At 49.3% G+C, this 23,636-nt stretch overlaps 1 protein-coding gene across 1 annotated transcript in view; it reads right to left on the minus strand.

Moving 5' to 3' along the window:
- Myo7b (myosin VIIB) overlaps positions 1-23,636 on the minus strand; it is an 85,670-nt gene that overhangs the window by 24,252 nt on the left and 37,782 nt on the right. Inside the window, exons 10-21 of the mRNA XM_015996660.3 lie at positions 21,838-21,914; positions 20,876-20,995; positions 20,571-20,713; positions 19,124-19,334; positions 18,586-18,721; positions 12,750-12,916; positions 11,751-11,888; positions 7,349-7,501; positions 6,676-6,774; positions 5,581-5,675; positions 2,136-2,220; positions 370-588 (exon numbers count right to left, since the gene is read on the minus strand). Coding sequence (XP_015852146.1) covers positions 370-588; positions 2,136-2,220; positions 5,581-5,675; positions 6,676-6,774; positions 7,349-7,501; positions 11,751-11,888; positions 12,750-12,916; positions 18,586-18,721; positions 19,124-19,334; positions 20,571-20,713; positions 20,876-20,995; positions 21,838-21,914 — 1,643 coding nt within the window. The remainder of the gene's footprint in view (positions 1-369; positions 589-2,135; positions 2,221-5,580; positions 5,676-6,675; positions 6,775-7,348; positions 7,502-11,750; positions 11,889-12,749; positions 12,917-18,585; positions 18,722-19,123; positions 19,335-20,570; positions 20,714-20,875; positions 20,996-21,837; positions 21,915-23,636) is intronic.

A 23,636-nucleotide genomic window follows, 5' to 3' on the forward strand; every position in this document is an offset into this window, starting at 1 on the left:
AACTTTTTTTTTTTTTTTTGAGACAGAATCTCCTATTGAGCCAAGAACTCATCAATTTGGTGAGACCGACTGGCTCTCCAGTCCAGAGAGGCCCTTGTCTCTGCCTCCTCAGGACTGGAGTTGCAGGTGAACGTCACTGTGACTGGATTTTTTTCATGCACATTGGGGACTCAAACTCAGATTGTTACGTCGGACACTTTACTGATAGAGCCATATACTCTGCCCAATAATTGATTGAAACATCTTTGTCTGAGAATGTTGGATATTCTAAAGCACATCTCATAAGTACTCTTAATTGCTGCTCATCAGTTTCCCTGTTGGCCCTGGCCAGCCCTCCCTCCCTCCCGTTCATACCAAGTGACCACCTACAATGGATTTCTGTTGCCGGAAGTTCCGCCGGGCAGCCATGCCTCTGGCGTGGGCCTGAATGATCACCACGGCCCTCCTCTTGGCCTGGACCTGCTGTCGCACCAGGTAGCCCCTGCAACGGGCCTGCAGCTGCACCAGCTTCTGTCGCATGGTCTGGAACTGTCTCATCAGCAGGCGGCTCCGGGCAATGGCCTGTAGGCGCCTAAAGCCTACTAGGATCTGTGGGAGCAGGAAGGAGGTAGATTTACTGCAGGTGGCTTTCCTGAGAGAGCAGCTCTCCCCGGGAGATCTTCAATATAATTTAGTCACCCAGTTTTTTGGTACAGTGCTGGTGTTACCAGTATCCATACATGGCAATGTGCATGAGCCGAGCAATTACTTGTAAGTTGGAGCAGAGCCCATCAGTCAAATAAGCACTAAATAAGTACCCGGTGAACAGCATATGTGATGGCTTATATTGACTGTGAACTTGGCCGGGTCTAGAATCACCTTGGAGGCAAATCTCTGGGCTTGTCTGTGAAGAGTTTTCAAGATAAGGTTAATTGAGGTGTGCGGATCTACCCTAAACATAGACAGCACCATCTCATGGGTCGGGTGTCTGCACTGGATAAAAAGGAGGAGCCTAGCTGAGCATAGGAACTCATTGCTCTCTGCTTCCTGACCGTGAAGGCAATGTAACTAGCAGTCTCAGATTTCTGCTACCGTGATTGCCTTACTATAATGGACCGTATCCTCTCGAACTGTGAGCCCAAATAAGCCCTTCCTTCTTCTGATAAAAGTTGCTTTTTATCAGGCATGTTGTCGTGACAGCAAGGAAAATGTCTAATGCTGTGTAACTTGCAGACCGCCATGGGCTTCACAGCAGCCAGCCGCGGTCACCGCATTGCTGGACAATGAGCTCCTGTGTGGAGCCCACTCAGGTCGGGTGGGCATCGTTAAAATAGGAGAGTAAGAATTGGATGAACACCCAATCTATACCAGGGCATAGAGGATCCTGGGTGTCCAGGATGAGCCTGTTGGCTGATCGAAGACCGACTCAGTGGCCCAGCCTAAGGGTTTGAAAGTCACACGGACTTATAGATGCCAGATGTCCCCGCTCCTGAGCAAATCTATTAAGTCCTCTGTGCTTCAGTTCCTTTACTTACAGAGTGGTTAATATTAGATAAAACCATGCACTCTGTACAGTAGGTCCCCAAGTGACTCCTCTGTGCTCGTCAGCTGCCACCGTGTACTTTTTGAGCACAGGGTGCTGAAAGTCGGGGCCAGGTGCTGATATGGCCCTCTTAGGCTGCAGTTACAGTCACTGCCATGACAAGAACAAGGGGTCAAGTGAGGCCCAAGAGAGTGCAGTGACGGCCACTCTGATTCCCAGAGAGCAGAGTCACTATCTGGGGTCTGTGGTGGGAAGAAAAAAGAGAAAGAAATGCTTGCAATGTGAGGTCCATTCTGATGGTTATTCTATTAACTCCATGTTGGGAGAAGAAAAGCCATCAACCCAGTCCAGCACTGGGGGAATGCCCAAAATTCTGGAGGGGAATATCTTGACCTTCCCCCAACACAGGGTTAGAGATTATATAAAGAAAAAAATAGGTGAAGGGCTGGTGCCTGGTCATTTAAAAATCTGTATTCTCTATCAATTTCACAATGGAACGCTTCCTGCCTGGGAGCTCTAATTCAGAGAAACAATAGTGAATGATTTGTCTTTCATGGGTCAGTTTTCTGCTGCCCCTGAAGGCCCATCTTCCCAAGCTCTCTCTCTCTCTCACCAGCTCGAAATTCTTTCTTTGGCAGTGGCCTCGCCATACAGCCTGGAGAGTCACAGCTGCCTGTCTCTGCCTCAGGAACTCCTTCCTAGAGGGAAAAATGCAAATTAGAGGCATTAAATAACTCTTTTAGATCCTGAAAAGTGTTTGGGAGCCAAGGCATTGATCTGGAAACAAAAGTGGATAATAAAATATTAGGGAGGAAGGAATCTGTAGGACTCATGCTGGGAAGCCTTTGCAAGACCATCAGATGTACCTGCAGGTTAGAGTCATGAGGTTTAGTATTAACAACCCACATCTCCAGGCTGAGGACGTAGCTCAGTGGTCGAGCATTTGTCTAGCATAAGGCCTCAGGTTCAGTCCTCAGCATCACAAACAAAAAACCTCAGATAAAACAAACAAAAGCTAAAGCAAAACAAAAATGCCCCACACTTTTGAATGATATAACCCAGGTTTTTTAATAATCAAGAAATCTCTTCTCATCCCTTCATATTCTACCAAGATATATAAAGGAACAGAACCAATTGCCATGTTTTCCTTTTTTTCTTCTGTTTTCTTGTGTATGTGTGCACGTGTCTCTGCATGTGTGTAGGCACATGTACTTGTGTGCACATGTATGTGTAGGCCTGAGGATGGTATAAAAATTATCCTCAATCAATCTTCTAACTTTCCATTCTTCGAGTCTCTCAGCCAAACCCAGAGCTTGCTGATGTGACTAATTTCACAGCCAGTTTGCTCTGAAGATCCCACCTCCACCTTCTAAAGCTGACATTACAGGCAGGATGACACACTCATCTATCTGACCTTCACAGTGTGTCTTAATTAGCTTCAACTGTCAACTTGACACAGCCTAGAGTCATCTGAGAGGGGAGTTTCAGTTCCTTGGCAGCTCCTCAGCCCAGGACTGCGACAGAATCTGAATGTAGGCCTCTAAGATCAGGGACCCCTCAAGGGAGCTTGGCCCACATAGACCTTTTATTTCACACTCAACTGTGTTTTCTTACTACTTTTAATACTTTCCCAGATGAACTTCTTAGGTTTAGAATGGTATGTCTCAGTCATTTAAAAACCAGAGAACTTCAATATTGATTATTCCTGGGTCCCATGTAGAACAATTATATCAGAATGTTTCTTCTTTGTCTAACGTACACACACACACACACACACACACACACACACACACACAAAGAGAGAGAGACACACACACACAGAGACACAGATAGAGACAAAGAGAAACAGAGAGACAGAGACAGACAGACAGAGAGAGAAAAAGAGACAGACAGACAGAGACAGAAACATACTTACATACAGACAGATCACACACACACACACACACACACCGAGTGAGTCCGTCAGTCCTCTAATTGTATACACCTGTGTACACATAGCTCCGTAGCTACAGTCTCAGCCACCAGAAACTGAAACTCTTTGGAAAAGACTGCATCTGCACTGAGCCTGCACAGACTTTCATTTTTATCATTGCTCCTCAAATGATACATTTTAATAGCTACTTGTATGACATTGGTATTGCATTGCATTATCTGGAGATGGGTCAATTTATACAGGAGGATAGGTTTAGGTTATATGTGCCAATATTGTGCCATTTAAAAGGGGGGGGGCTAGTGAGATGGTTCAGCAGTTAAGAGCACTCGCTGCACTTTCAGAAGACTTGAGTACAGTTCCCAGCACCCACATGGTGGCTCACAGGCATCTGTAACCCTAGTTCCAGGGAACCTGATGCCCTCCACTGGCCTCCGCATGTACTATGTACACATGGTGCACATACATATATGCAGGCAAAACACTTACATACATAAAAAATATAAAATAAAATAGAAAAAAAACCTGTTTTGCTCAGACTGGCCTTGAAGTCATGATCCCCCTGTCTCTGCCTTCTGGGTGCTGGTATTATAGTCATGTACAACCATGCCTGGCAATGCCATTTTATATAAAGGACTATTATTCTTAGATTTTGATATACCTGAGAGCCTGGAACTAACCTCCCCAGTGATCTAATAGGCAGCCAAGGTATCAACCAAAGCACCACAAAGCAAAGCTAATCTGCCTCCTTCAGGTGTCCACAGCAGTGGCTCCGGGCCTGGGGTAGCTGCCCCCCAGGGCACGTTCGGCAAAGTCTAGGAGATTCTGTTTGTTATGTTGGGGGGTAGGTAAGAACGCTACTGATGTCTAGTGTGTGCAGATCAGGGGTTCTGATCACAGAACTGTCTCCATGGCAAAAACGAGTTATCCAAGGGACTGGAAGTGTATTTTAGTGGTGGAGTCTATGCTTAGTACGTGTGAGGACTTGTGACCAGTCCCAAGCATCAAAACTAGCTGGGACAGAGAGATGATTCAGCGGTAAAGGTGCTTCCTGTGGAGCTTGGTGACTTGAGTTTGATCCCTAAGACCCGCATAGTAGAAGGGGAGACATGACTTCTGAATGATGCCCTCTGACTTCCATACACACACTGTGTCCACACAAATACACCTGCAATAATCTATGTTCATAAGGGGAAAAAAGTTGACCATAGTAGTATGTGCTTATAATCCCGGTGCTTTGGAGTGGGGACAGGAGGATCCCTGACGTCACTGGCCAGCCAACCCAGTCTACTTGGCAAACTCCAGACAGGTGAGAGACTGTCTCACAAAACAAGGTGGCTGGCTGGTAGCTGAAATCATCAATGTGACCCAATGTATGTGCACTTGCACGTGTGTGTGCACATGCGCGCGCACACACACACACAGACACAGACACACAGACACACACACACACACACACACACACACACACACACACACACACACTACTGCAACTGAAAACAAACCCTCAGTGGCTGGAGAGAGCAGAGGACGAGTCGGTAAGATTGAAGACAGAACAGTAGGATTTTTCAACCTGCGGGACGGAGAGGAAATGGACTGAAGAGAGTGAGCAGGGCCCCGGGGACCAAAGGGACCGCGACAAAAGAGCTAAGACTGCTGTCTTCCAAGACCCGGAGCCAAGAAGGAAGAGGTCACTTTACTGACAGAGAGGTCGACATCTGAAAAGGACTTGCCTTGCAAACATGAGGACCTGTACACCCGTGTGTGTGTGTGTGTGTGTGTGTGTGTGTGTGTGTGTGTATGTGTATGTGTGTGTGAGATGTATATTGACACCCGTAAAGATGAGATTGAGGCAGATACCTTTCGCTTATGGAGTGCTTTTCCAATTATGCATTAGAATTATCAACATAGCTGAGTGTCTCCATTGAGGAGATCTTGTGCCTCAGTCTCCCAGGCCTGCCTGAGGGACATGGTGTGCTGGCTGACTGCATCTAGGCACTTGCCTGCACCCCCGGTTAAGTGGGGGAGGTGCACACAGGATACGAGGCGGGCCTGGGGCCTCCGAATAGTGATAGAGCATTTGGCACCAGACCAATCCAAACCTGAGGACGGTTTATGGGGCAGGCACCTGTATTTGTGTCCCCGGAGAACTCTCTGGATGCTGATCGCTGCTCCATCCAGGACCTGGCTCCTCCGGATCTCCAGCATTGTGTCCTGGTGATCCTGAGGATGGGTGACATCATCGTGTTGCTACCCCTCCCACCCCCACTGCCCCTGCTTGGTACCGGGTCTTGGTCTCCAGAAGTCAGTTTTGTCCCAGACTCTCCTATGAGGACTAGCTAGAAAGGACCCTGATGTGGATCAGAATGAGGCTGCAAATGTATCTCACCCTAGCGCCAAACTTATTCTAGCATCTCCTTTTGCTCTTCCGGTCTGTCAGTCTTTGTTCCCAAAGCCACACGCCTGCAGTGGACTATATAGCACACCTGAGCTTATTTCTGTGCGAAAATCTTTCCCAAAGCCCATGAGCACAGCTCACGGGAGCCGGCGTGAGATGATGGATTGTCCCCACCCATGGGTGTCTCTCCTGCCTCTTACTCCTCCTAGTTCCCTGAGGCCTGAGATGGGAAGCACAGGCCTGTCATCATAGCCCCAGGAAGGCAGAACTTGTCTTTACAGGACAGAGAGCAGTGGTCTTGTGGCCGGTGGAAAGAGGTTGGTAGCTCAACCGTCCTCCCTCCCTCCCTCCCTCCCTCCCTCCCTCCCTCCCTCCCTCCCTCCCTCCCTCCCTCTCATCCTCCCTCCCTCGTTCTGGCCCTCCCTCCTTTTATCAAGCATCAGGAGGACTGAGTCTCCCACGTGCCCTGGTGAGCTCGGGAACATAGAACTGGACCAGACCTTGGGCACGGACTCAAGGAACCAGGAGTGTAGGGGTGAACCTTCTCTTCTCATTCTTTCCTCACGGCCAACTTCACCCTGTGCTGCTCTGTGTGACCTTTCGTGGCTATTCCATCTTCCTGGGGAGTTCCCCGATAGTCCCTCTGTTAGCCTGTCTCTCTACTGCTCCTTCCTGTCTGGATCCCACATCCCCATTATGGGACAAACAGTGCATGAACCGATGGCTAGAGGAACCGACAGCCCAGCTGGGAACAGGGCAGGCAGAGTGGAACTGCCCCCCCCCCCGACTCCGCCCCATCATTCCCAGGAGGCCAGGGGATCGCACCTTCAGGAAGATTTTGGTCCTTCCCATTTTCCAGTCTTTGTCTGTCCCCAGGCACAGGTCAGCAATGCGCAAGGCCATCTGGCGGTGCTTGTCTTGAAACTGTTGAGAAAACCAGGGGTGGCCAGGGACTCTGGAGAGGGGTGAGAGCCTCCTCCAGGGCTGCTCAAGCAGAGGTCCCTTTGTCCTAACAGGCTTCCCAACAAGGGCTGTCTGAGTACACTCAGGCACTTGGCTGCACCCCAGGTTAAGTGGACGAGGGGCACATAGGGTACTTGGTGGGCCTGAGGCGTCCGTGGAGCTTGGGACCAATCCTTGCCTCGGACCAATCCAAACTTTAGGATGGCTGCAGGCTGCAGAAGGATGGCAGAGCAGCATCCTATCCCACAGAGCTCCCTAGCCACCCCTCAGATCCTGGACCTGGTGGCCTCGGGAGAGCAGAGTGAACCTCCAGACATCCAAAAGGAACACGCACAAGCCACCGGCATCAACTAGAAGCCACTGTGAGCCAGCCACCTTGTCTATACAGCGCAGAGATGGAGGAGGAGGAGGACAAAAGGAAGGACAGACAGAGAGCATGCTGAGGCCGGGATCCAGGGAGGGTCCTAGAGATCAGGACGTCGGAGAAGAGTTAGTGGGTCAGCACAGGGTCCTATCAGCTGCCAGACACACACACCTGCTTCTGCTCAGGGCTGGGCAGCAGCACTCGGAACCTCTGTGAGAACTCATCGAACGTGTAGCGGATGGGAAAGCCTGACCTGCGGATTTGCACCGTCTCCATCATGCCGGAATAGCGCAGCTGCTGAATGCACAGCTCTCGGTCAAACAGCTGTGGGCACAGAAGACCAGGCTGAGGAGCCAAACCACTCACTGCTGCTCCTGCTGGGGCCGGGGTGGGGGTGGGGACTCAGCTTGCCTAGGGACCCACCCGGCCACCCCCCAAAGACCAGGAGAACTCAACAAATGCATGATTGAACTAAAATGGCTTGTTTTTATTGGGGGACAGCTGTTGCCCGGGAATTGACATATAGTTGAGTATGAATGACAATCGGTTTAAGCACGTAGTGCTGTACACAGATTTCAAACGACTTTTTGAAGATAGCGGTGAGCATGGCTGAAATGTCTCCAAAGACGTAAAGGACAATGACATAGACACTGGAAGCCAGGTCAGTCACGGTGGCCCACACACATGACACCTGGAGGCAGAAGCAGGAGGACCACGAGGCCAGCCTTGGCTACATAGTGAGACAAAAGAGGTGGAGGGTGGGGACACTGGTTTAGCTTTGTGTCCGCTTGACACAAGCTAGAGTCATCTGGGAAGAGGGGACCTGAGTTGAGAAAACGCCTCCACCAGGTTGGCCTGTGGGACATTTTCGTAATCAGTGACTAATGTGGAAGGGTCCAGCCCAGTTGGACAGTGTCACCCCTAGGCTGGTGGTCCTTGGGTATATAAGAAAGCAGGCTGAGGAAGCCATGAGGAGCAAGCCAATAAGCCACAATTCTCCATGGCCTCGGCTTCAGTCCCTGACTCCAGATTCCGGCTCTGTTTTGAGTTCCTTCCCTGAGTGATGGACTGTGAGGTGGAAATGTAACCTGAAATAAACCCTTTTCTCCTCAAGTTGCTTTTGGTCATGGTGTTTTATCAGAGCAATAGAAACTCTATCTAAGACAGTGCCTGATGAACAACAGCAAAAGTTGTCCTCTGGCCTCCATACCCACCCCCCACCCCCCATACAGAGAGAGAGAGAGAGAGAGAGAGAGAGAGAAGAGGAGAGGAGAGGAGAGGGAGGAGGAGGAGGAGGAGGAGGAGGAGGAGGAGGAGGAGAAGGAGAAGAAGAAGAAGAAGAAGAAGAAGAAGAAGAAGAAGAAGAAGAAGAAGAAGAAGAAGAAGAAGAAGAAGAAGAAGAAGAAGAAGGACATAAACAACTGGATGGAGGGAGAGAGAGCTGAGGTCGGAGGCTAGTGTGGCTGACAGGAATCTGCGTACGGTAGCTTCCCTTCTGTCTCTGAGACTCTGGCGGGAACTCTCAACTTGAAGTATTAGGGGAGATGACACCCTTTAAATAGACAAGCCATGGGCAGGTTGGTGAGGGTCACCATGGGCAGCCCTGGGTGAATGGCCAGCTGTTATTGACTGAGTATGTCCTGAAAGTCTGTAGTTTCTTATTTATTCTCCACAACAACGTACACGATGGGCATGCTTGGCTCTGATTTAAAGATGAGATACCTGAAGGACAGGGCCACACTCTTCAGTGGCTGAGCCTGTCTGGTCCTCAGTCTAGGCCTCTCCTCCACAATTCACAGCAAATAACTGCTGCCACTGAGATGAATTCTGGTCAGGGACACCACAGAATGTGAGCCTCAGCCTAGGGCAGGCAGTGTGGCCACCTGCAGGACCTCTGAGAGCAAGGTGGGTTTTCCCAGCATGAGGAATAAGAGTTGTCTAAGCTGGCAGTGGTGGCGCACACCTTTAATCCCAGCCTTTGGGAGGCAGAGGCGGGTGGACATCTCTGAGGTCAAGGGTAGCCTGGTCTACAGAGTGAGTTCCAGGACAGCAAAGGTTACACAGAGAAACCCAGTATCAAAAAACAACAAAACAAAACAAATCAAAGTGTTGTCTAGCTGCTGTGTCTATACTAGTGTGATTGGCCCCCATAAACTCATAGGCAGTGGCACTGTTGGGAGGTGTGGTCTTGTTGAAGTAGGTGTGGTCTTGTTGAAGTAGGTGTGGCCTTGTTGGAGGACATATATCACTGTGAGGGTGGGCTTTGAGGTCTCATATGTTCAAGATACTGCCCAATGTCTCAGACCACTTCCTGTTTCCCACACAAGATGTAGAACTCTCAGCTCCTTCTCCAGCACCATGTCTGCCTGCACACTGCCATGTCCCACATGATGACAATGAACTGAACCTCTGAACTATAAGCCACAATGAAGTGTTTTCCTTTATGAGAGTTGCCGTGGTTATGGTGTCTCTTCACAGCAGTAGAAACCCTAAACGAAGACAACTAGCTTTTATAAAACAGCCTCAATATATACAATTGCATTCTACTTAAAAGGTACTTCACTTAATGTAATATTTATTTATTAGATTTTTATATTACATTTATTTATTGTGTGTGTGTGCATGCGCATGTGCACGCATTATGGCATGTATATGGAGGCAAGAGAACAACTTGTGGCATCTGGTTCTCTACTTCCATCACATGAGTCCTAGGGATCAAACTCAGAACATCGGGCTTGGCAGCAAGTACCTGCACCCACTGAGCCATTTGTCAGCCCAAATGCAATTTCCTTTCTAGGAAAGTATGACAACCTGCCACTGGAACCCACAGTAAATGCCACCGCCGCCACCACCACCACCACCACCACCACCACCACCACCACCACCAAACCTAGGCGTGTCCTGACAATATCAGTGATGGTAGGAGGAGGTAAGCAGATCTCAGGGGCCTGCTGGCTAGCTAGTCTAATTAAATCTGCAAGCTCCAGGTTCTTGGAGACACCCTGTCTCAACAAATAAGGTGCAGGGTTGGAACGGTGGCTCAGCAGTTCAGAGCGCATGTGCTCCTGCTGAAGACCTAAGTTCCCAGCATCCAGGTCCAGGAGGTTCACAAGGCCCACAATTCCAACTACAGGGGATCTGATGCTCTCTTTTGGCCTCCACAAGGAATTGCACTCATGTGCACATGTGCTCACACAGACACGCATGCACACACATACTGTTTTTTTTTTTTTTTTTTTTTTTTTTTTTTTTTTTAAAGGGGGTGGTTGCTGGAGAGATGGCTCAGCAGTTCAGAACACTGGCTGCTCTTCCAGAGGTCCTGGGTTTGCATTCCAGCACCCACATTATGGCTCACAACTGCCCATAACTCCAGTTGTAGGGGAGTTCCAGCTCTAGTTCCACCTCCGGCCTCGATGGGCACCAGGCACACAGATGATGCACGCATACATGCAGGCCAAACATCCATACATATAAAACAAAATAATTTAAGAACTATATGACTTGGAGAGCAATAAAAGAAGATAGCAAATATCAAACTCTATCCTCCGTGTACATATATGTGCACCCCCATAATACACACATTCATCATACACTAACATGTACACATATTCCCCTATGGTATGGTTTCTAGTTATCTTGTCTTTGCAAGTCATATTCCCTAGTTTGGGGAGCCCCTGCGCTTACAGCCTTTTAGGGAGCGGGTTCTATAGATCAGGCCACCATAGGTGTCCACCTTGTCCCCACCACCTGAGGATAAAGCTCCTGCAGGTCTTACCACAGGAGTGGACCTGACTCTTAAGTGCCAGCATTTGAAATAGCTGTTGCCTCCTGCTAAGTGTGGCTTCTTACAAGGGAGAAGCCACAGCATCACCTCCTACCTGTGTTTATCCCTTCCGAGTGACATAGTGTCTTTTGTATCAGAAGGTTAGCTGAGACAAGACCACTCCATTTTGGGAAAATGCCATGTTGCAAACCTCTGCGTAAGTTTATAGCTTCTAGTTCCCAGACGTAAGTTTTGATTCTCTTGAGTTTTGCCTTCCCAAATGTCAACTTTGGCCTGAAGGGTCAAACTGCACAGCTCGGTAGAGGTGAGCCAATCGTGTAAGAACGTGAGGCCCGACTCTGACCAACAAGAGCAAGCACGGCATCGTGGAGTCCTAGAAGCCCAGCCGACGTCCCACCACGTGTGCTTGCTTGCTGGAGCTGGCCATTGCTGATCACCCATCTACGGAGGTGAAGCTTGCCTTTCAAAGATACTTTGGGTCACGTGGGCATTCTTGTGACCACAGTTTCATTTCTGACATCCTATAAACAAGACTAAGTCTGACTTTAGGGAAGTCGAGAAAAATGAGGCTCAGAGCCTGGCCAATCACACACGGCAGACGATGGAAAGGCTAAAAAGCTAGGCTGTGAGTGAAGCATTGCGCTGCCACCGACTCACACCAGTTTTCTGTGACATGGGGGCAGCTGACAGCTGTAATGCTTGCCACGCCCCGGATATTAACTCTAGGTGTCAAACTCAGCCCCTCAGGACCACCCCTGTCCTGGCACGCCCCCAGCCTCCCCTGGTTACCAGCGGCTTCTTGTACTCATTGGGTTTGATGCAGCGGATGAAGTAGGGCTGGCAGTGGGTCAGGATTCTCATCAGCTGCTCCAGGGACTGTTTGAACTGGCCCGCGAGCGTCAGGGGGCGCTTGGTGGAGTCTGATGGCTGCCAAGAGAAAGCAAGAGGCGTAAGGGCAGGGGGGCTACGCCTGGGGAACTGGGGGCCCGGGCCACAGTGGGGGCTGCTACCCAGGACAAATGTACACACTTCCTCCTCCACCCCTCCCCCAAGCCTTCTCTCCTTTCCCTTTTCACTTCCTTCTCTCCCTTCCCTCCGTCCTTCCTTCTTTCCTTCCTTCCCCCCTCATTCATTTCTTCTCTCCCTTTTTTCCTCTTCTCTACTTCCCTTTTTTAAAAGATGATTTTTAAAAATTTCACGTGCAATGGTGTTTTCCTGCCTATATGTCTGTGCGAGGGTGTCAGATGCCCTGGAACTGGAGTCACAAACAGCTGTGAGCTGCCATGTGGGTGCTGGGAATTGAACCCGGGTCCTCTGGAAGAGCAGCCAGTGCTCTTACCTGCTGAGCCACGTCTCCAGCCCATTTCCCTTCTTTTATACTTCCCTCTCTTCCCCCTTCCCTCTGCATTACTCTCCTTTCTCCTCCTCTCCTTCCTCCTCCTTCCGTCTCTCTCTTTCCTTTATTCACTCTTTCTCTCCTCTTCTCTTCTTCACTCCAGCATAAGCCTCCTTGGGTGCCAGCTGCATGCTGGGGCTGCTGCATGCTGGGGCTGCTGCATGCTGGGGCTGCTGCATGCTGGTGATGCTGCATGCTGGGGATGCTGCATGCTGGGGATGCTGCATGCTGGGGATGCTGCATGCTGGGGATGCTGCATGCTGGGGCTGCTGCATGCTGGGGCTGCTGCATGCTGGGGCTGCTGCATGCTGGGGACTTGTGAATAAAGGCTCTCCTGGTCACAGCTGTCTGGGCCAGTGCCTTGGAGCGAGGGTGGCAGGTGAGTAGCCCACCTTGAAGGCAGACTGGCTTCCTGCCTTCATCTGGCGGATGGTGCCATGGCCCAGCTTTGCCTGTGGTGACTCCAGGTTGAATATCTCCTTCAGGAACTTGTTTTTGGAGGAGTGAATCAGGATGAGGATGTCTGTGCTCAGCACGTCTCGGTTCTTCTCCAGGAAGCCTGTGGGGACAGCGGGGACAGCTTTCAGGCCAATAGAGCCTTCTCCCCCATCCCTTCAGTTAGACAAGAATGCCTGGAGGGACTCCAGAGTGTCCCGCTCAAGCAAACTGTCTATTTTCCACTCAGACAGAACTTCTGTCTCCACTAAGTCACATCTGACCTCTATCTAAACTCTCAGCCACCTGCATCCCATTCCCACTCAGCACTGTTGTCTAAGTGAATACAGCTATTCTGCTTCTGAGGTCTTGGGCATTCTGATAGGGTTGGAGTTTTCCTAACTGGAACACCTGGCCTTCAGAAACGGGGCATAGATAGTGTTCTGGGCTGAATGAATTCACCCAAATTTATTTATTGGGGTCCTTGCTTCCAGTACTTATGGATCCAGTATGGATCTCCTGTTTGAAGAGGCGGCTTTGTGTGTATGTGAATGTGCATGTTTGTGTAAGTGTGGTACCCATATGTGCCTGTGTATGTGGAGGTCAGGTGCTGTCGATTTTTTTTTTTTGAGCCAGAGTCCCTCATTAGCCTGGAATTCACCGGATAGGCTAGCTGCTATCCAGAGAGCCCCAGCGATCTGCCTCCCCAGTACTGAGGTTCCAGGGCAGGCTGTGTCCAGCATTTTTCTTTTTTTCCTTTTTTAAATTTAATTTAATTATATTTTATTTTATTTTACAATACCATTCAGTTCTACATGTCAGCCACGGGTTCCCCTATTCTCCCCCCTCCCACCCCCTTCCCTTACCCCCAGCCTACCCCCCATTCCCACCTCCTCCAGGGCAAATCCTCCCCCGAGGACTGCAATCAACCTGGTAGACTCAGTCCAGGCAGGTCCAATCCCTTCCTCCAAGACTGAGCCAAGTGTCCCTGCATAAACTCCAGGTTTCAAACAGCCAACTCATGCAATGAGCACAGGACTTGGTCCCACTGCCTAGTTGCCTCCCAAACTGATCAAGCCAATCAACTGTCTCACCTATTCAGAGGGTCTGATCCAGCTGGGGGCCCCTCAGCCTTTGGTTCATAGTTCATGTTTTTCCATTCATTTGGCTATTTTTTTTCAATAATTGAATAGAACCGAAATTTATTATAAGCCACAGTCATCCTAGGGACCTCCATAATATATATATATATATATATATATATATATATAGCCTCTATGGTTCTATGGGCTGTGGTCTGATTGTTCTTTATTTTATATCTAGAATCCACCTATGAGTGAGTACATATCATGACTGTCTTTCTGGGTTTGGGTTACCTCACTCAGGATGATTTTTTCTAGTTCCATCCATTTGCCTGCAAATTTCATGCTTTCATTGTTTTTCTCTGCTGAGTAGTACTCCATTGCGTATATGTACCACATTTTTTCCATCCATTCTTCCGTTGATGGGCATCTAGGTTGTTTCCAGGTTCTGGCTATTACAAATAGTGCTGCTATGAACATAGCTGAGCATGTATCTTTATGGTATGAATCAGCATTCCTTGGGTATATGCCCAAGAGTGGGATGGCTGGGTCTTGAGGTAGTTCGATTCCTAATTTTCTGAGAAACCGCCATACTGATTTCCACAGTGGTTGTACAAGTTTACATTCCCACCAACAGTGGAGGAGTGTTCCCTTTGCTCACATCCTCTCCAACATTGGCTGTCATTGGTGTTTTTGATCATAGCCATTCTAACAGGTGTAAGGTGGTATCTCAGAGTCGTTTTGATTTGCATTTTCTTTTTTTTAAAATGTGACTTCTGAGGATAGACTCCAGTCGTCATTGCAGAGAGAGCACACTACTGACTGAGCTGTGGCCCAAACCTGAGAGGGGCCTTTACATGATCAAGATGAAGTGAGGTTATGAGGGTAGGCCTTGACCCAGTATGGCCAGTGTCATTAAATTCTGAGAGAGGACTGTGTGAGGTCACAAGGAGAGATGGCTAGCTCTGAGCCATGATCATGTGAGGTCATGGGTACAACAGGGTAGTCCAAAGGAAAATGAAACACTTTAGCATTTTTGCTTATTGCTTTATGTTTTTTTGAGACTGAGTCTCATAGAGGCCCAGGCTGACTTCAAACTTGCTTTGTAGCTGAGGATGACCTTGAACATCTAACCCTCCTGGACTTCTAGGATTACAGGTGTGTACCACAATGCCTAGTTTATAAAGTGCTAGGACTCAAATGCCAGGGCATCATGCATGCTAGGCAAGACTTTGAGCTAAATACCCAGCCCTGGTTTTGTTTTCTAAAACTTGTGTGTGCATGCATGTGTGCATGTGTGTATGTGTGTGCATGCACATGAGTGTGTATGAGTGTGCGTGTGCATTTATGTGTGAGATTATGGGCGTGAGCATGCCATGGTGTCTGTGTGGCAGTCAGAGGACTTCCCTTCTGCCTTTGATGTTGGATCTCTTGTTATTCAACACTGTGTACACCAGGCTATCGGTCCTTGACTTCCAGGGATCCCCCTGCCTCCGGATGCCATTTCACCACAGCGGTGATGAGACTGTGGATGTGAGCTGTGTCTGGCTTTCATGGGCTCTGGGTATTCTAAATTAGGTCCTTGTGCTTGGAGAAAGAAGTGTCCTGACTCTGAGCATCCCCTTTGCAGGGCTCTAGCAGGCTGGAGCAGGGCAAGCATAGAGCTGACAGATTTTTGCCATTTCCCTTCTCTCCCATTCTCTTTAATTTGCCAAACTGTTAGTTTACATTCCTAGCCACCAAGGTCTGTTCCCTTATTTGGCCACTTCCTCCTCCTGAGGCTGACCACCAAGGTTCAGCTATGAAAGCATTGAAGTCCAGCAATCAAAAGCCCCTTTTTGGCTACCCTAATTAACCTGGCCAATCAAAGTTAAACACCTCATCCTAACACAGGGTTTCCCCTTTCCCTTTATAAACTGTCATGTGCCTATGTGCCACATCTGTCTCCTCGCTATCTAGAGGCAGACCTTTGTCCCTCTGGGGCAAATATCCTTCCCCCTCTCCCTTGTCCCTTTCCTCCCCTCTTTCCTGTCTCCTGTTCCCAGCCCTTTGTCCCTCTAGATCAAATAAATCTCCTTTGGCTGAGAGCTTGGTCTTGTGTCCTGTGTTAAGTCTGGTCTTTCACTCTTAAGTATCATGTCACTTCAAAACAAAAACAAAAACCCTCACTCTTGAATACTTAGGGATGCTAGGGGATGGGCTCAATGTCCTCTTTGGATTCTGGGACTATGATTGCTTAATACTGGTTGTCAATTTGACTACATCTGGAATCAACTAAAACCCAAGCAGCTGGGCATGCCTGTGAGGGATTTTGCTTAACTGGATCATTTGAATGGGGGGGGAAGACCCACCCTAAATGTGGATCATTTGAGGTCAGAAGACCCATCTTGACCACACCTTCTGGTGGCAGCCTATATAAAAGGACACAGAAGAAGCAAGCTTTTGCTTTTTGCCTGCTTGCCCTCACTCTCTGTGGCAAGTTCATCCATCCGGTTGCTGAGGCGTTCCTTTGCTGGTGTTAGAACTTACTTTTTCAGGATCCCAACGTAGACCAAAGACCAACTGAGGCATCCAGCCTCATGGGCTGAACCAGATTCTTGGCTTTCCCGTTGGGAGACAGCCATTGCCAGGCCAGAGCCTAGAAACTCCTCTAATAAATGCCCTTTTAATATAGATTGATTCCACTAGTTCTGTTCTTCTAGGGAACACTGACTAATACAGGGACTCTCCCCTTCTCAAGAGCTTAAAGTCAGGGTGTGGCAGGGACTGTGAAGGCGCCCTGCCATCTTCCGAGTTTTCCAACAGAATTTCCCCACCTCCAGCACCCTGCTTCCTCCTGGTAAGTTGCCTGCCTTTCTGCTCCTCTGTCTCTCTCCTAAAGGAAAAGTATGCAAGGATTGTCCCTAGATTCACATCTCTACTTAAAGACGTCTACGGATGATGCCCACCTACCCTGTTTTCCTGACTACAAGGGCACACTGGCCACCTTCCCATTCTTCTAAGCACCACAGACGACACATTAGACCTTTGCTTCTCTGCTCAATACGATGAGTAACCTGACTACAACGTGAAGTCAACTCATGGAATCAATGTCTAAAAGTAAAATCTAGCGCAAGGTCCTGGGTTCGGTCCTCAGCTCTGAAGAAAAAAAAAAAGTAAAATCTAAACCTCTTGTAAGAATATGCATGAGAAGAGCTGGAGCTATGACTCAGCTGACAGAGTGCTTGCCTAGAATGCATGATTCTCTGGGTTCGATTCCCAGCACCATACAAACTGGACACGGTGGTGCAAATATCAGCATTTGGGAGGTGGAGGCAGGAGGATCAGGAGTTGAAGGCGGTTTTCAGCAACATGGTGAGTTGAAGGCAGCCTGGGCTATGGGAGATTCTGCTTTATAGCACTCAGAAGGCAGGGGGTTTAGAGGCCAGCCTGGCTACACAGCAAGTTGCTGGGCAGGCAACCTAGGGAGACCCTGTCTCAAAACAAAAACAACGAGAAAGAAAACCTTCGTGACACTAGACCTCCCAGTGGACTACAAGCTATGACACAGGCAACAAAGGCAAAGAGATAAACCAGACTTCTTTAAAATAAAACCTTCAGCACCACTAAGAAAGTGATATGGAGCCAGGTGTGGGGTCCGCACAGGCAATGCCAGGGATTTTGGAGGTGGAGGATGAGCTATGCATCATGCCCCTATCTAAAAAGCAAACAAGCAAACCATTAAAAACAAAAAGCAAGGAACTGGATGTGTGTTAGGCCCTGAGCTCACCCACAGCCACCAGACAACACTGAGAAGACACAAGACCCTCAGAATGAGAAAAAATTTAAAACTATATATCTGATGAGGTACTTGTAGCCAGAGTACAGAAAGCACGATTCTAGGCCAGTGAGATGGCTCAGCAGGTCAAGGTACCCACTGCCAAGTCTGATGACTGCAGTTCCATCCCTGGGACCCACATTGTGGGAGGAGAGAACAGACTCCTACAAGTCATGCTCTGATAACGCAAGTTCAAGTGCACGTGGAAAAGCTGGAACTCTCTTACATGTCTATTAAAAATGAAAAATAGCACAGCTGCTTTGGAAAGAGTTTTGTGGCTCCTCAAAAACTACACATGACTTAGCAATCCGCTGCTGGATATATGCGGAGAAAACTGAAATCTATGTCCACACAAAAGCCTGCCCTGGATAGCCACTGTGTTATATAAACTAGCTGTACAGTGGAAACAACCGAAATATCCATCAGTTGAAGAGAGAAGCAAAATATGGGTCGATAATACTGCAGAACATTCTTCTGCAATCAGAAGAAACAAAGGAGGCTGAGGAGAGAACTCAGTTGGTAAAGCGCTTAGTGTGCAAGCATCAGGGCTTTGGGTCGGTCCCTCTCACGTCCATCAACACAGACGAACCTCAAAGAAACCAGACACACAGTGCATACATGATGTGTGCAATGGTTAGTGTTTTGTCAGTCTGCCAGAATCTAGAGTCAACCTGGTAGCCAGGCCCCTGGGGGATTATCTTTATTGCATTAGTTGAGGCAGAGAAATCTACCCCCAGTGGGTGGAACCATTCCCTGCCTGGAATCCTGGACTGTGTAAGAGCAGAAAGGGAGCTGAACATCAGTCTGCGTTCATCCTTCGCTGTCCCCTGACTACCTCCTTCCTATGGTATCCTGAGTTGGCCCCGAGTGGGTTATACACAGAGTTGTGCTCACCTTCCGCCTGGTAGTATACTTCACCCGCAAAGTGTGTGATCCCAAATCGGGTGTCATGGATGTTCCTGGGTCTCAGGAAGAACTTGTTGTTGGCATGGACGCTGTTCAGTTTCTGCAGCATAGTGGCATCTGTCCCCTGGAAGAACCCAGAGGCTTTATGGGCTGAGGCCCCAGAGTCATGAGGAGGTCAGCAGGCGAACCCACAGAGGCAAAGCAAGCTAGGCTCAGGATGACTTATGGCTCACTATTGATGGACAATTAGTTCACATTGATTGGTGACCTATAGTGAAGACTCTGGAACAGAGATTAGAGGCTATTCCCTGGCCAGCTCTCCTACTCTACCCACTGGACAATCATCCAGGTCCTTAGTCTGGGAAGCCTTCCTGCAGGAGGTGTGCTGAGCTGGGGCTTGTTAGGCGGAGGTGGTGACAACCATGTGCACAGGTATGCCCTCCACACTCGATACCATGGAGTTGCTTGACCTCAGAGGAGAGACTCAGGCTCCAGGCTCCACTCTGAGGACGATGCAGACACGTGCCTGTGGGAAGCGGCTCTCCTCATCTAGGAGGGAGATGATGCTCATGGGCTTGACAGCCAGCAGGTCTAGGATGGGCTGGTTGTCGGTGTAGTGGATGTAGTCCCAGGTGATGTTCTCGGAGAGGTACTCCTCCTGCTCCATGGTGAACACGTGTTTCACAAAGAATTGCTGCAGATGCTCGTTGGCGAAGTTGATGCAGAGCTGTTCAAAGCTGTGGAATCAGCACCATCATCTCAGGGTGGGGCAGGGTCAGCTGGGTACCACTGCAGCCTGGGGAGCCCTGGAGTCGTGAGGCATCTCTGCCCCAGACATATGCCATGTGCACACAGAGCCTCATGCGTGTACACCTCTAAGTACATGTTTCCTTTTTCTCCGACTCCAGGGGACTCTCAGGGCCCAGGCTCCGACCCTAAAAGCTCTGGAAGAACACCTCTGCCTTCACTTCCCCTCTGGCTACCTGTTGCCATGGACTCTGCCCTGGATATCACCTGCCCAGATTCGGCCCCCCATGCCCACCTGGTTTTCTTCCCCAGCCTTCATCACAGTGGTGACTGAAGCAATGCTCGCACCTGCTTCCAGTTGTTCTGGGACACTGGTTCAGAGATTTTCTGCCTGAGTTTACTCATTTCTAAACTGAAAGGCTGGAAATGGTCCACAAAAGCTCTGCGACAAGTCAGTGCTATTGATTTCTGCTACCACCCTGACCCCATGTGGTAAGTCACTGTAGATCAGAAACGGAGTCAGAGGTTCGTGTATATGTGTGTGTGTGTGTGTGTGTGTGTGTGTGTGTGTGTGTGTGTGTGTGTGTGTGTAATGCTAGGAAGTAAGCTGACTCTTGGGGGTGGCTTTTACTTACACAGACTTCTTTGGGCACTGGGATGTTAAGATGTACACAGGCTGTATTTGCAGAAAGGCCCAGACTTGCTTTCAGACACCCCAGCATTATGAATCGGGAGTGTGAAGTCCTTGCTCCCAGCCTAATGGCTAGGGTAGGGTAGGGGAAGGGGACAGGTACCCTCAAGCTTGGTCAGAACCACTGCTCATCTGTGTGTGTGTGTGTGTGTGTGTGTGTGTGTGTGTGTGGTACATTACGCATGTGTGCATGTATGTGGTGTGCATGGGTGTGTTGTGCATGTGTGTTTGTGTGTGTGTGTGGAATCAACCTCAGATATTGGTCCTTGATGCCATGCAGCTTAGCTTTTTGAGACTGGGTCTCTTCAGTTCAGCTAGCCTGGCTAGCCACTGGGCCACACGGCTCCTTCCTGTCTTTACCCATCCAGCACTGGCATTACGAGCACGTGCCACTGCCCTCGCGCCCAGCTTTCCCCATGAGCTCTGAAGGAGAAAAGCTCAAGCTCGCCTGACAAGCACTGTACTGACTGAGTGGTCTCCCTAGCCCTTCGTATACAGTTTTCAGAAACGGCGATGCAGGTTAAGATCTTTATACCTATTGTTCTGGAAATTTTCAAAGCCAAATATGTCCAGGAGACCAATGGCCCTCCGCACACTTTGGGGATCCTGGGCTGGCGGTGTGAAGATGGCAGCATTGATCTTCTTGACAATCCACAGGAAGAGGTGCCCATAGATGCCCTGGGGAAACACAGGGTGACGCTTTGGTCTCTGAGCCAAAGGAAGACACCATTACCTAGGGAGGCTGCATGCAGGTTGGTGACCCTGGCCTCCCAAGGGATATTACCCCAAGAGCTGGGACCTGCCCATCCATCTGTTCTGCCCCGCCCTGTGGCTTTGTACCTTGACAAAGGCGTCCCTCCGGTCTGCAGCCTGTGCCATGTTCAAAGGCCTGGAGACGTACTCTCCACGGATGGGGATGGTGTGTTTGATCAAACAGTCTCGGAGAGCCTGGTGCTGCACCTGGGAAGGGATGGGGACCGTGTCACACCTGTGCAGGGGAGCCTGGCTTGGGACTTGCGCCTTTTCCTCTTGCGACCAAAGACCCCTTGACGGCGGGAAATGCTTTGGACCGAAACCAGGACCGCGAGGGTCACAGCCTTGGTCTCCTGAGTGTCTTTACAATGTTTATGGAAGACTGCCTGTTGGTGAACCTGAACATGCTGGTCTCCTGGGGAAAGGAGCAAGAGAAGTTTGGAGAGGAGTGAGCCCTCCCCTCCACGCAGAGAAGACAAGCTGCCATGAGCCAAAGGTTTGGAGCACCTGCTATCGTTTGAATGTGTGTCCCTGAGTTTCTATGTTGACACGTGGTCCACAAATTTGTGTGTCAGTGATGTTTAGAAGTGGGACTTTGGGAGGTGACTGGCTTGTGAGGATTTCTTTTGCTTTCTGGGACCTTCTTTGCTGAGCCACAGACTAATTTGGACCAGAAAAATGCACAGCTGATGTGGGATAATACAAAATGGACATGCTGGTGGGTATGGGGGTTGGACCCCAAGAGGAACCCATAGGGAGTGAGTGGGTGGGAATAGAACCACTGAAAGGCAGGAGAAGGTACAGGAAAGAGGGAGAAGACACATTCACTGAAGTACACTGGCCACTTCAATTGTTAATAATCAGCTCACCCTGCCCTGGTGTTTACTCCCAGGAGTCCACAGTGCAGATGGGCTCAGAGCCTGGGAGAGGGTGGGACACACAAGCAGGGAACTGGACAGGGCTATGAGAATCAGATTTGGGGCTCTGTCAGCCGAAGCCCCCAAGGTCTCTCACAGGAATCTGAACTAGCAGATACAATGATCCAGTACCTCTAGCAACTTCATCGCAAAGGAGAAGGCTGAAGTTTCCATCACGTCAGAGGAATCCAGGTTCTCGAAGACAGCAGCTGGGGAGAGAAGCAGTGGTTTTGAGAGAGAAATCTGACGTGATGCATAGAGGGCCCGGGCAGGCTGTGTCTACACCTTAGCAAACACTGTGCTCAGGTGAGTATATCACCTCTCCTGGAACCTTCTCCCAGGAGACTGAATATCCCCACTGACCACCAGTCATTATCAACTTAGCTGAACCAGGGAAACAGGCCATGGTCCCCTTTATCTGGCCAGGTCATTGGGACATTGGGACCTAGCTGGGGGGTGGGAGACTGGGTTGGGATAGTGAGTAGATGCTGGTGCTCGTGAGCCTGACTGGGGTCTGGTACAAGAGAAGACAGGCTGCCGGCTTCCTTTGCTCCACTGTGCTGTGTTTAGTAGCCCAGATAGTTGTGTATTTATGACATCAATGATGGAGTACCAGCTGGGAGCAGCGGCCTTAACTACATCTCTACTTCAAGTTCCTTCTCTTTGCACGACTGTCCACCTCAGGAGTAGCTGCCTAACAGGACTGAGGGGGTTGTCTTAACTTTAAAAGCTTGAGAACTGAGGCTGTAGCATAGTGGTAGAGTGCTTGCCTACTGTGCGTAAGAATCTGGATCCAATCCCAAGCATCTCTCTCTCTCTCTCTCTCTCTCTCTCTCTCTCTCTCTCTCTCTCTCTCTCTCTCTCTCTCTCTCACACACACACACACACACACACACACCACTCTCAACATTTTATGAAAACCATTTCTTTGTTTTTATTATCTTTTTATTGCCTACATTATGTTCCTATATGGCACTTAGGTGTGTGTGTGTGTGTGTGTGTGTGTGTATGTGTGTGTGTGTCCATGTCCATGTGTGTGCACATGTGTATGACCAGCGGCCAACAGGTGGCTTCCTTGATCACTCTCCACCTTATATTTTGTGTTTATGTGCATGCATATGTGTGTAGGGTACATACATGTGTACATTATTAGTACATGTAGTGTACATGCATTAATGTGTGGATGTGGATGCACTTACACATGCGTGCTTGTAAGTATGAAGGCCAGACGTCAATGTTGGGTATCTTTCGCTATTGCCGGCCACCTTATCTTTTTTGAGACAGTGTCTGTCACTGAACCCGGGGCTCATCATTTGATTTGACTGGCTGGTCAGCAAGCTCTAGGGACCTGCCTGTCTTAGCCACCACCCTCTCACCATCACTGGAGTTACAAACACACAAACTCCACCTCACTTTTTTGAGCCAGGGTCTGACTGAACCGAGAGCTCACTCAATTTAGCTAGACTGACTGGCTAGTGAGCCTCGGGGATCCTCCTGTCTCAGCCTCCCTTGCGCTGGATTGAGTGTGCACCTGGCCTTTTCTGTGGGTCCCAGAGATCCAGACTCAATCCCTCAAGCTTGTGTGACAAACATCTTACTGACTGAGCCATCTGTCCAGCCCCCAGGCCCTGAAGTTTACTGTTCTAAGTTTCATACTGGCATGATCTCTCTATCTGGTGCTCTGAGCTGGGCATGTCTCAGGATGCCACCGGCCAGGACCCTTCAATCCTCCTAGCACTTTAATTTCTCATAAATTGATTTTGTAGGTTCACATGTGGGTTTGTGTAGTTTGGTTCACCCTAACCATGAGTGAGTAGCTCTCTGGGGTCCCCACTAACCATGGAGTGGCTGATCTGATTCTTTTAAACAATTTTTGGGGGTGGGTGTGTATGCACATGTGGAGGCTGGAGGTTGTTGGTGAAGGGTTTCCT

This window comes from Peromyscus maniculatus, chromosome 19, assembly GCF_049852395.1.
Source record: "Peromyscus maniculatus bairdii isolate BWxNUB_F1_BW_parent chromosome 19, HU_Pman_BW_mat_3.1, whole genome shotgun sequence".
Lineage (NCBI taxonomy): Eukaryota > Metazoa > Chordata > Mammalia > Rodentia > Cricetidae > Peromyscus > Peromyscus maniculatus.